Source organism: Netta rufina (genome assembly GCF_964035555.1).
Source record: "Netta rufina genome assembly, chromosome: 4".
NCBI classification, from domain to species: Eukaryota; Metazoa; Chordata; class Aves; order Anseriformes; family Anatidae; genus Netta; species Netta rufina.
The window spans coordinates 35,224,761-35,238,449 of NC_140127.1; the positions used below are offsets into that span (position 1 = coordinate 35,224,761).

Consider the following 13,689-nt stretch of genomic DNA (forward strand, 5'->3'; position numbering starts at 1 on the left):
TTAAAGCTATTTGAATTGTTATCCCCTGGTTTTTGTTAGGAATTAGATGTCTGTACTTTTATAAAAATCTGGGATGAAGGAAATTACTCTCATATACGAACTTTGTATTCTGATACATTGCCGTTTATTTAACCTAGTCCATCTACTCAAGGAGAAATGCAAAAGTGGGAAAAAAGCCAAAGCTATCATGATTTTAATTATTTGAACCTAGAGACCTCTCAGTGTACTTTAAAAGCTTTCGCTACACTATGACCACGTGAGATACCTATGTAAGGAAATCAGGGCTGTCTCCTTACTGCACAAACGAACAGAAGGGAAAATAATCTTCAAGAAGTTGCAGTCTGACTGTACGTGAGATGTGCGTGGCCATAACCTTTATTCTGGTCCTTTCTTCAGCAAAAGATCTAGCACGTCTGGGTTCTCTGCCTGCAGCTTGTGGTGTGGTTGTTGCTCACGGGACAGGCTGTATTTCCCTTTGGTTAGCTTTGTAAAATTGTCATTATCACCCTCCCTGTCATCTCTGTGTGTTTGCTTTTGGGACTTGGACTATGACAGGACTCGCATGTGGTAGGGACGTTCTGCAAGGTCGAAAGGGTGCAGCCGGGAAGATAAAGGTCAAAGGAAATTATCAAATATGTGAATTTAGTTAGGGCAATTTCATTGTTGGCTGATTGTGAAGGAGAGAAGGTCATTGGTATTGCTCAACTCTTGCCTTAGTTGGGGTTGTATCAGTCAGTCTGATTGAAAAGCATTTGCAGGACAGGGAATTAAACTGTGTGGGGCAGGAACAGAAATAGAAAGAATATTTTAAAAGCAGAAAGAGCAGCAAAGGTCAGCTTGACTCTGAACCTAAATTTGGCAGCTGGGTACAGAGCTCAGTCTGTCAGACATCTGAAGAACTCATTTGTTTGTGGAGTTACCTGAGCTTTTGATTGACAGTGTTACCTGATGCGTTCCTTTGCCATCCTGTGTTCAGTTTCAATGCACAGCATACTATTTTTGCACTTTTCAACACAGATACAATGTTCTGTGGCTTCATAATAAGAGGCTAATGGAAGCTTGGGAAAAAAGGAAAAAAGAAAAAAGTCTGTTTAACAGGGGGAAAAAAGGCATTATATAATAATACTTCTAACTCATCTTCAGTTGAAAATTTCCAAAGTCTGAAATGTATCTGGTGGATCATAGATGGTAAAGATTTTTATCAATGTTTATATGTTTCTTTTAAAGGTCAAGAAATGTCATAAGAAAAGACTGAAAGCACTTCATGTAAATCATTCCTGGAGCATATCCAAGTAGCTTTTATCTCCTGGCTTCGATTTTTCTTATTTTAAGAGCTGCGAGCAGCAAAGCCACTTTTTCTCCACTTAAGGACAACAGGAATGTGGGGAGAGGGAGAAGCCAGGGGAATGAAAAGGGACTCAGTGGAACACATCAGTTCAATTTTACGTGGAAGGTGTATGCCTGCGTGCTGAAAGGTTTCTGATCATCTTGGCTGGAGGCTACAAGATGGCACCAGCCAGTTGACTAGCTTGAGGGCATTATCAGAGATGACCAAACCATGTTTTGGTGCCTCCAAATGTCATCATAATGAACAGTAGTTGGAAAAGTTCATACTTGGAGTAAAACCTGTGAGGCTGACACATTCCTATGTGAGTTAGAAAAGAGAGAAAAGACAGAGAGGGCAGCAACAGACTAATTTTTGAAGTGAAGCGGGGGAGGGGGAGTCTCCACTTTTTTCTCTGACCCAAATCTAGTAAAAAATATTGTTTTTCTTTATTCTTTTTCCTTACAAACTGGTGTCCTTTTATTTGTTTTTAACATCAGATCCTTACGAGTAGTAAAATCAGACAGCTGAGAAGGAAGCTTCCATGTGCAGATACTCATAGTGCTGAGTGCCTTCATCAGGGACCTGATGGTGTGGGGATGGCCAGATTGTCTGCACCAGTTAACGTGCTGGCCTCTGGTCAGAGATTTGCTCATGTCCCCCCAGTCTGGACACGGGCCAGGATGCTCTCTCAAATCTTAATCCACTCAACATTTAAGCTCTGTGCTTCTCTGGCTCAGTGTGCTGCAGAGTGTCCCTACCCATGACCTCTTTCCCTGGGTGCTAGATTTGCCTTTTTCATCCTTTGGCTCGTGAAGTCTGAGCAATTCAAACTCGTGCTTTCCCTTGCCTCCAGCTGTGGAGGATACCTGGGCTACATTTTAGGGCATGTGCTAATCATAAGTAAAAAGAAGCAGATTTTCCATAAGCCTTTGAGTATCTTGGTTAGTGACAGAAGTACATATATAGGTTTAGGCAAAAATAATAAATCCCTTGTACTTTTTTTGAACAGAATCATACAATTTTGTTGGAATGGTTCCTCACCTGGATGGCCTTTCTGCTGTACAACTGTGTTCATGCATTTATTTATTTCCTTGTCTTTATTTTCTCCCAGGCATATTGCCTGTTTCCCAAGTGTCTGGTCAGCATCCAGACAGCGGAGGCAACACCTGGCTGGGGAGTTCTGCCATGATATCCATGTCCTTTCAGGAATACTCTGAGAGAAGATCAATAGAAAAAAAACTCATTATTTGTCTCAAAAACTAAACTGAGAGTAAATTACACAGGTCTTCAATTTCTCTTTTCACAGCAGAAAGTCTGAGTCAAGAAAGCTGTATTTGTGGCTGTAGTAGGCAGATTACCTTGGAGCCGTATCTTTGAGATTTTGGAGCTTTCTTCTGAAGAAAAAATAATCACTTACCTTGCAACCAAATCAGAGCATTCAGCAGCACCTGGGGAATATCAAGTGTAGAATGTGAACTACAGATGGGCTTCTAAACTATGGTTTTGGTCACTAGATTTAGTACACTGGAGAAGAACAAGGCAGAGAAGGAAGGATATGGGCATATGGAAGCTAGTGGTTAAGGTTATTGGGTGTTGTAATATATGAATGAATATCAGTGATTGTTAGAAAAAGATGCTTTAGATAAGCGCAGGCCCCAGAATACTCCTCTCATCAAGAAAGCAGAAGAGGAGCAGATCAGGTTTCTTCCTCCACCCCTATCCCTATACCAATATTTCTAATTGTCTGTGCTGGTACTTCTGATGATAAGGAGTAATGGTGAGTTTAGAAGACAGCTTCAGTGCTCGCCTTTGAAGAACAGGTTTGTTGTTTTAATTTCAGCTAATAAAGAAAAGAAAAGCTTCACTAACTGGGATACAATCACTGTGTTCAGAGAAAGTGATGTAATTCTTCTATTTACCAATATGTACTGTTTTCTACTCTCTAGCTAAAAATAAAAAAATAAATGAGAGATTTCTTGTATTTACAAGCCCTAGAAGAATATTGTAGCAGTCAGCTGCTGGCTTCCATTACCATTTTGCAGTGATGTGTTATACAAATTATAACTTTGTAATTGTGATTCCTGCTTTGAGTGCTCTGAAAAATTGTAACATAATTAAATAATAATTATTTTTTTTTTAATATGTATTTGCAGCTGAGAGTTACAAGGAAACCCAGATGGTAAAAATAAAAGAAGAACCGATGGAAGTTGACATTCACGATTCACAGGCTTCAGTGTCACCCAGCCAACCCAGCCAAAATGTTGGCTACAGCACTTTATTAGGGCGAGACATTAGTGAACACATACAGAAGGCACCAGAAGGTCGTGTGCTCCCAGAAAGAAATCTATTCAGCCAAGATATATCAGTGAAGATGGCATCTGAGCTGCTCTTCCAGTTATCAGGTAAAAGCAGTGGAAATAGCTGATGGTATTTAAAGAACAAAAAGAGATTGTGTATAACCATCAAGGTGTTATGAATGTGTGAGATTACTAAAAACTGGAACATGATAGGAATTAGAGCCCTTCTACCCTCACATTTGAAATGCAGAAGTCTTGCCAAATGTTCCCCATAGTTAACATATGCTTTAGAGCACTGTGACAGTCAGGTCAGGTTCATAATATTTGAACTGAATTGGAAAAGCCAAAGTTCAACTCCTGTATTTTTGAAAGCTAATTAAATAATTAGTGACAACTGGTTGATCGAGGCTTGGGAGTATAGGAAAACCTACAGATGGTAGTTCTCAGCATAAATGGGCAGTGGCTGCAGCACAGTGTTCCTGGGAATGTTCTGTCCACTTCACAATGAAGGTGAACCTCCGCTACTACATAAATGCAATGATTGTAGCACTGTTTAATGAATGTTTGTAGTGCACACTGCATGTGGAGCACTAGCACTGATATATGAAGCTAAGAAAAATTGGTGTGAGTTTTTTAAAAAAGTGCCTGTTCTCTAATCGTGTTGTAATCGCTTGTCCTAAGTTACTCTGGATAACGCTGTTATCAGAAAGCATTAAAATAGTTCTACTGGATAAAACTTGATAAGGAAAGCATGGTATATGTTAATCACAAAATAATAATGTTTGTTCCTTTGCAGAAAAGGTGAGCAAAGAGCACAATCACAATAAAGATAACACCATCAGAACTACAGCTAGGTACGTACAGTGCATTGTTATCCATAAAGCTGTAGTGCAAATGGCATTGCATAATTTTGCCTGGGGTGTGCAGATGTGTCTCTCTCTTGCAAATGTGACCTGATACTACAAGTGTAAGATATTTTCATGCAGCAGTGTAACATATATCTGAAAAATTGTACCTGTAGGTCCGATTTCTTAGTGTCTGTGGTACAAAAAAAGGCCTTTAGGTGAAAATGACTGTTCTCCTCTGATCAAGTTTTCACAGTTGGCTTTAAGATTTATTTATTTTTCTACAAAACTGAAACTTTAAAAAAAAATGCATACTACATGCAGTGCTTGAGGGAAGAACAGGCTGGCAACTGGATTTTAAGACATGGACCAATGTAAGAAGAGGTGTTGTGATTCAGTCTTCTGTCAAGCCTGAATTTCTTGAACAAAATTTCAGTTTGGTATTTCTACCCTCTCAACGCCTTCTACAGATGAATTTTTAAAAGTCAAACTCTAAGAGACAATGCTAATGAAGCATTTGTTCAAGATTACAGTCACGTTAACACAATAAGTGAAATTATGCAATAATTAAAAATATGATTCAATTATAGCATGTGCTGTTGAAGAAATACATACTTTACAGTATTTTGGCTGGGAACAAACCTATGGGCTGTTTAAATACATTAGCAGCAAAGTGAGGTATCCCTAGGGGAAAATTCAAACTTATTACATAATAAGCGCAGCTAAAATTGGTAAAAACTTAGTAGCCTGTGTTGAGGAGTGGGCAGGAATTGGCTTCCAAATCTGAAACTTAAATCTCTGATACCTTCTTCAGCTCTCACCTGGGGCAAGAATACATTAATTTCCTACCTGAAAGCTTTCTAGTCAGTGCAGATGGGTTGGAGAAAACATGCTGGAGAGTCCCTTCAAAGATAGGATAAAACCTTCTGTGCCTCTGCAGCCCCTTCTGCAGAAGTTCTCAGGGTGTACAGTGCCTCCTAACTAAAACAACTTTGTCTAGACAGAATTTGAAAAGCATTTTGCTTACAGAAGAAAAGATCTCTGAAATATGTTGATCTTAAATTTCTAGACCCATCCCATTCTTTCATGGTAACTGTAATAAATTTGTTTTTAATAAACTGAACAACTCAGTAAATGCCCATTAGGGACTTTTTGATGTTACGAGTTGAAAGAGAATTAAATTGAGCTTTTAACTTTTGGTTATTGTGAATGCTTTCCATATTTGCTAGTTTGGGAATTTATGGGTTATGGAGACTGCACAGCCTTCCCATTACTTGTTAAAAAAAACATAAGCCTGAGAGATACATACAAAGATGAATGCAGATATTGTCCAACTTCTCATTAACCATCCAGTGTGTGTTGCAGAGAGGGAGTGATAAATAGTTGGTAGAAAATAGATTTCAATGTCTCATGATACCAGAAGGACTGGTGTGAGAATCCAGAGCTACTTTTGGATCTATCAAGGATAGTTCAAACTGGAAAGGTTAAGGACAGTTCATAACGTCCCCTTCTGGCTGCCACCTTGTTAGAGGGTAACGCAGTTGGCTGTGGTCAAACTCACACTGAATTTTACTGGGAAGTCCTGATAATGGTTGCTACCCATCAGGGTATGAAAAGCTGCGTGCCTGATTCAATTCTTCTGGGTGCTTTTCTTGTCTTACCTATCTATCAACAGAAGAAGACGTGAATGAGAGGAGCTTCTTAAGGGGAACTGAGTAAGTCTACTAAATCCTTCAAGTTCAAACAGATTGGCTCAAAAGACCTTCCCAAAAAAAAAAGAATCAAAACACCCCAAACCAAACAAACAGCTGGAAGTCTTTACTCGTAAGGCTATGACACCGTCTCAAAAATAGAATGTGATGGAGCAGGCAGTGGAGGATAGAGGCATGAAGGCTACATTAAGAAAACGTGTAGTGTTGCAGTTTGGCTCACCACCCTACATCTGGAGTCATGACAGGAAGGCATTGGAATCACAATCGTTGTGTGAATTTTGCTGACAGCTGCAGAAAGTCAAGGCGAGGTCATTGTTGTCCACCTGTGAGTAATTGGGGAGTGGAAAGATAAAGCTGTGTCATTGCTAAGAATCTTAAATCGGCAAAGCCCAGCAAGATGCGGGTACACAAACGCTTTTTGCTGTCTTACTCCATGTTGACATTTCTGTCGCTTATCTGTTGCTGTTCCTTCTGTGAGTATTCTTGGACTTGGTGAGCATATACTTCCATATGACTTTGCTCAAACAGCTGAAACTGGCAAGGATTCCTCACAGCTCAATGGCTGAGTGAGGTGGTAGAGCCTGCCATCTGTGATATGAAGACAGAAAGTGGAGAAGCAAATGATCTGGAAGTGAATACACCAGCATGAGATGCCAAGATAAGTTTCTTTCATCTAGAGATCTGTGTAGACAGAAAACTGGAGAAGTGCAGCCAGAAAAAAAAATATCTTAAAGCCTAACCTTCATCACAAGGGACTTTGCACCGTGATTGAGAACAATATATGTAGTTTCTTACTGTGAAGCAGGAGCTCTGCCTCCTTATTTTGCATTGGGGATTGGAAGGCATATCCACTGAAATAAAAACAATGATAGGGCTGACACTGAAGAGGCTCATCTGCCGTTCTAGAGAAAGGCAAAAGAGGCAAGGATGATTCTCTAATTCCCTGAAGGCTGATGGTGGAGAGGGGAGATCCTTAAGAGACCAACACAACGCAGTCTTCAGCAGCAACCTGCACATGATACGTGTCATAGCCTGAAATAGATGAGATCTGCATCATTTTGCTCAGAACCAGCAGTGAGCAGCGTGCCAGTGATTGAATTTAAGACACAAGCAGGCAGGCCAACATGGAAACCTGAGTGGATTACAAGATTTTGAAGACTTACAAGAGTAATAAAACTTTTTTATTGGTGTTTTTCTTTCAAATTATTATTAACCCAGTGAAAGGAATGTTGCAATAAATGATGCCATATTTTTATATAGCGTCAGTCTGGTTTATATTATTTCACCCCAGAGTGGGAGTGTGAGTCTTGGAAAAGTTAACTTTTGCACGTGTGGGCTGGAGCTGTTCATTTTATCCTGCTTAATCAGCTATCCGCATACCCTGAACTCTTCAAGGTTTGGAGCAGTTTTGTGCCTTACCTCCAGGACAACCTGTCCGACTCTGCTTATGGTTATGTTCAAACTTCTGTAGAAATACCAAAATATCCCATTAACCGTCACATATTGAACAGCACAAAATAATAGCTTAAAAAAAAAAACAAACTTTGAGAAATGAAATAACATGATCGTTGAAGCTGTTACTTGATCACATTAACTAATTATCAACAAGTTTCCCAAAGGTTGAAGAGATCTGAATGAGAACAGAAGTGTGACTCAGTGGAGAACACGATGTTCACTCCCTGCAGAAAGACCATATGTTGGAAAAGCTCTGCAAGTGCCACTGTATAGATTGATGCCTTGTATATCTGGACTGGTTTGGGTTAATATGGGTGGTCCTGCTGCCACATACTCTCTGGGTCTGGACTACCTGCTGTGCAATGCTCCTCAAGAACTCGTAGTACATTCCTTATCCTGAAAAGGTTACTGGATTTTATTGCTCAACAAGAATAAAATGCAGAAATGAGCAGGCTTCCTGTCTTCCACCTCTAAAACACCTCTAATGCAGCAGCCTGTTAAGAAATCTCAATACGGTAAAGATCAGATTTAAATGTAATTCCCATTTTGCTTAGAAGTTCATATTCTGTATGCAGATGGAATACACTACATTAGAAAACAGCTTTCCAAGAGGGATTATCTTTTTCCATTTTTAATTTATAATGTAATGCTTACTAATGTCTGTCTGTACTGTGGACAAGGGATCCTTGTTTCCGTTATGATCTTTAATTGAGCAGGAAAAAAAATACTTTCACAGAAATGCCCATTCACTATTGAAATTAACGTTTTACTGTGTGTTAATTAAAACCAAAGCATGTTATACTTTTCAGAATCAAGTGGCTGGTGATTTATGCGCTATTTGGGAAGTCACCATTCAGTTTGCTTGTGTGAATTGTTCCCTGCTTTAAAAACCAAGCTGGTGGAGTTAATTTCATGCATGGGATGTTGTGTCAAAAGAGAACTGTTCAGCATAATTTTAACCTAAAATTTGAAAAGTTTTGTTTTGAACATAATTAATATATTCATCAGACTATTAAATACTCTAAAATATGTAATATAGTATTTTCCACTTTTCCTGATTGCCCTTTCCAGATATGACAGTAGAATACAAATTTTTGAAACATTAATTTTCATGATCTACGCTGTGATGTGATACAGCAAATGTGAGATGTTGAAATACTGTAATTAAAAGCATTTTAGGAGGACTTCAGTTTTCACTCTGAGATGCAGTTTTCCCAAAGCATGCTCTTTCTCCACACCTTACCTTACAGTTTGCATAACTTTCAGCATGAATTCTGTAAATTAAATGGGGCTTTTAATATGACGTTAAGGTCAAAAATCATGCTTGCTTTTTTTTTGTTGTTGTTGTTAACTGCTGTTTTATTTACAAAAAGACATTTTATTTTCCCTATAGCCCTTTCTTTTCCGAAGACACATTTAGACAATCACCGTTCACTTCCAACTCAAAAGATCTCCTGCCTAATGAAACAGCTCTTCATGGAAGAACATCTGCACCAGGTCAGATACCTTTTTTTCTTTCATTAGTTCTAGTCAATATAGTTTTTTTATTGTTAGTATTTTCTTACTGTAAACAACAACACCTGACCAGTGCTCCTAAAATGTAGTTTCCTTTGTCAAAAGGTAACTGTCTTTCCATCACAGTAAGTGCTTATTGGGAAAAAAATGATTTATTTATATTACTACTCTTTAAACTACTATTGTGAATTGTATAAGGAAACAACGACTCTATAACAGATTAAACAGCAGTATTAACAGGTGGTTTTTTTTTTTGGTGTGTGTATTCCATGTTTAAATGAACTTATGTCTGATTACTGCCTGCCATTCTCCTGTTACTGGCCATTTCCATCTCTCACAGTACAGATGAAATGTTTTCAGTATATGCATGAGTGGCTGAGCTTGGCAATACAATTCTCCTGCCTTTAACAGTAATTTAGAAACGTTTTTGGAAAGATACGGAGTTCTTATAACTTACTAAAAGGCCTCGGTATCTGTGGGTGCGTTCCCACTGACCTTCTGAACCAGCTGACAGGCATTTTATGTCCAAATGTAGCTTGGGCTGTATTCTGCATTAAGAGAGAGAATATAGACATATATCAATACCATTCAAGGTGGCACTAAATACATGCAAAACCTTGATATATGCCTTTACTGTCCTGTTGCAAAATATCTCGTTTGCTAGTTCACTGGTATCTGTTCTTAAATTAATAGCTCTTGAGTTCTAAAGGTCAGTAATTACACAGCCAGTAGTAGTGGGGGTTATTCACCTTTTCTTAGCGATCAATAAAGTTTTGGGCATGTTACTGCTAATTTTCAGCTATAGACTGTCATTTAATTTACAACTTAACAGACCCTTCATTTTTTTTAATGCTTGAATAGTCATTTGACAGCTTGTGAAGTGGCAGATGAGGTTAAGAGCTAGATGTTGTCTAAGGGTAAATATTCATGGCAAAAAAAGAAGAAAAATTGTAGCATAAGGACGAGGGTCTTCAGGCTATTCTCAACCACACTTTCCCAAGGAAGGTAGCAGTTTTTGTAACCTAGGACTAGGTGAACCAGATCAGTTTTGTGGTACTTGTAAGTATTAAAATATAAACCAGGTTATCGCTTCAATTCTGGCTTTTGACCTTGGCATAATACAGAATATTCATATACCCAGATGAAAGACAAGAACTCTTGGACTCCTTAGGCAGTGCTCAGTACCTCAGAGGACATGGCCTCTAGCCGTAATGCTCTTACATCATACCAAGATGAATGTCTAAGAATTTTAATTCTCAATAAGACTTAATTTTAAGTGAGGCCACTGAAACTGTGGATGGGTTTTGGTAACATGTTTAAAAGACGTAAATTACCTAGTTGGTTAGGACATCCTGGCGTGTTAAAATGGCTATTGAGGAACGAGTTTTTATACGTTCACGCTGCCCCATATTCTACTTCATGGAATATAAGTTTTATCTGGATAGGTCTGTGCATTATAACAAATATCACTCTGTGATTATAAGACTCCAATATGTAATAGTAGTATACTGAAAATCAAAAAATGTCAGTTTGTGTTTCATTTTTCTTTTTGCATCAACACTGTCATTCATTTTCTGAGCTTCATAATAAATTCTTGGCCCTGAACAGCAACTTTACAGTAACATCAGGAATGTGATTTAAATTTTTAATCAATTACAAGTGTAATATTCATGTAGAAGAACAGCAGAATATCCACAGGTAGATTTTCTACGAGTTTCAGCCTTCCAAGAAGAAATAATCTAGATGGTGCTATGGATAGCTCAGAAAAAGCTTCATCCCTGCAGAGAGTAGCAGGAAGGAACAGTAACAAACCATTGTAAGGGCCAGCTGGGTGTAACAGAAAATGCTGTGTAAATGTGTATGTGGTGTCCCATGGTTAAATTGTACATATGCTTTCGGTTGATGCTTGTTTGGGATTATTTCCTCTCTGAAACGGGATAGTAAGAACTAGAAAAGAACAGCACACAAAATGACAAGAAATTTGCAGTCTAGTGTCATCTTCAACTCATCAATTAAAATACAAGCAGATTAGCTTCTAACAGCCAGCAGCATTCAGTAAGCACTACCCACATCCAAAAATGCCACTCCGTGTCACTGTCACCATGGCTAACGGAGGCTAATGAACAAGTGTGGGATCTGAGCTGCTACTCTGCGCTGCTGCTCTGTGACCTGGCACGGCTCAGGCAGGCAGAGTGGCGTGAGGAAGTGTTTGCTGTAGGTCGGTCTGGGTGGCTTTGGTGAAACTCCATCTCCATGCTTCTTTCCAAGAGAGTACCAGCACAAACTGATGTGTCCCCAGCCTCCTGCCAACTCTCTCTGTGCAGACTTCTTGGCACCCTAGCTGAAGAGGAATTGGGAAAGTGACATGAACATGGGACGGTCAGATATCTCATGTGTCAGGTTCAATTCTTTTCTAAAATAGGTAACAACATTATGTAATCTTATCATTTATTTATCAATAATCCATCTTAAACCTGTCATCCTTACTTATTTGTATGAGGACACTGTTTCAGAAGTTCACCTGTTCTAAGAGTTGGACCACTCTCAGCCAGAATTTATTCACAGCAACGTCCACTTTTTTTTTTTTCTTTTATCATAGTATCCTTCAGCTTTGATAATTCTTCTCTTTTGTGATCTCATCTGGTGTGCTATTTTATATCCCCTTATTCCAGCTTTCGTTTTTGGAAAAGTAAGCCAGCCAACATCTTTTAGTCTGTTTGGTATGATAGGGTTTCCATTCCTTGACCAGGATCATAGCCTTTTTCTGTCTCTGTTTAGGGCAATTAATTTCTGCAAATAGGTGTAGTAAGAACTACGTATGCTATTCTATGTAAAGTTCTACCAATTACTTTTTCAGTGGCGTGAAATCTTTATGTATATTGGAAATGCCTCTACTGATTAATCATAGTCTTTAACTACAACACACTGATGACTTGCAATTCATTTGGTAATCAAACAGTGACATGTTTTTCTTTTCCTTTACAATTTCAGCTGATGATTCCACAGCATGCAACAGCAATTCTTGTTGTTACTTCATAGGCATATGACCTTGTAATTTGCATTGTTTCACTTGTTATTGTAGCTATCAAGATCACAGCTATTTCTTTAATACTCAGAAATTTCTGCATATTTATGCTTTGTTAATGCAATGCTTAAAAACTCGAAGAGGATTTTTAAGTTGGTCCACAGTTCAGCCTTTTAGACTTTGTATAGTAGCAGCACTGCAGCCTAGTGCCATCCTCCTTAGTGCAAACCACTTCTCTTCATAGCCAGTTTATAAGGGAATTGCAAGATCAGGAATTTAAGAGGAAGAGCACTCTCTGTAGGGCAATCTGTAAGATCCCTACGGAGTATGAAATAATTAGGAAAGACCTATTAAAAGATGTGTGAAATACACTGATTGGGGCACTTACAGGAAGGAAAAAAAAGAAGAAGAAAAAAAAAAAGGATGGCATAGAAATATATTTAACCTGAAATACAGGTGAAAGGAATTGTGATCAGTAGCAGTATCATAGGCAGAAGAAATAATTAGCATGTAGCAGCTTTTAAGTCTGGTAACCAAAGAAAAGAAAAAATCTCTGCAGCTGTCAGAAGGGGATTCAATAGTCTGGCAGAAGTAATGGTAACTCCCTGATAATCTGTGGTGAATTGTTAATATTTTGAGGAGGGAAGAAAGTAGTTTCCTCTAGTACATAGTTCAAAAGTATTAGATGGATTTGGGGAACTACTTCCCTTCCTTTCTGAAGTGTTTTGTACCTTAATAAGCATATGAAATTAATTGCAGTTAATTTTCTGGATTATTCTACTGTCTAACTAAATTCACTTTTGTTCAAAAATTGAAATTAAGATAGTATTGATGACCACTTCAAACAGTTTGTGCAAAAAAAATACGGTAGTATCAAAGTCATATCCAATACAAAGGCATATTCAAAGCAATTCAACAGTTTGAGCTTTTTCCTTTAAGAACAGCAAAGTGACCTTTTTTGGCCTAGCAAAAGGTAAGGGGAAGAAATGAAAATTTTCATTTCAAACAGTTGCTTTAAAAGGGCATTTTTATCTCCTGTTTTATAAGACCAGTTTCTTTTGACAGAACAGCTTAGTTGTATGTCAGACTATGTAGTTCAGCCCAGATCCCTAGATAAATTAAAGACTTGATCTTATGCTGGTGTTCCTGACCCTCAGCCAATCTTTAATGTGTTTTAATAGTTTTCCACTATCTCATTGACTCATTCTGTAAATCAAACCTGCCTCCCTGAAATGCAGATGAGTGATATTCACTATTTCTTTTCCAGTCAGTTTATTAATATTGTCAAAGACTCTAACCATGGGCTTGAGAAGGATTTTTTCTCCATGCATATCTGTATGTAGTATAAGAATATTTTATTATTTTCTCTCCATTTCACCAAGAACTTTGTATCATCTTTCACTTACATTGCCAGTGCCAAATAATATTGAAATAACTTCACCTACAAATAATTTTATTAATTTATTTTTTTAATTTCATCTTTTTGTGAAAATTTACTTCCAAAACCGTAATT

General features: G+C 38.1%; 1 protein-coding gene across 1 annotated transcript in view; it reads left to right on the forward strand.

Moving 5' to 3' along the window:
• The window catches only part of ZNF827 (zinc finger protein 827), a 102,287-nt gene that overhangs the window by 61,188 nt on the left and 27,410 nt on the right, over nucleotides 1-13,689 (forward strand). The window contains exons 6-8 of the mRNA XM_084286328.1: nucleotides 3,481-3,729; nucleotides 4,421-4,478; nucleotides 9,030-9,133. Coding sequence (XP_084142454.1) covers nucleotides 3,481-3,729; nucleotides 4,421-4,478; nucleotides 9,030-9,133 — 411 coding nt within the window. The remainder of the gene's footprint in view (nucleotides 1-3,480; nucleotides 3,730-4,420; nucleotides 4,479-9,029; nucleotides 9,134-13,689) is intronic.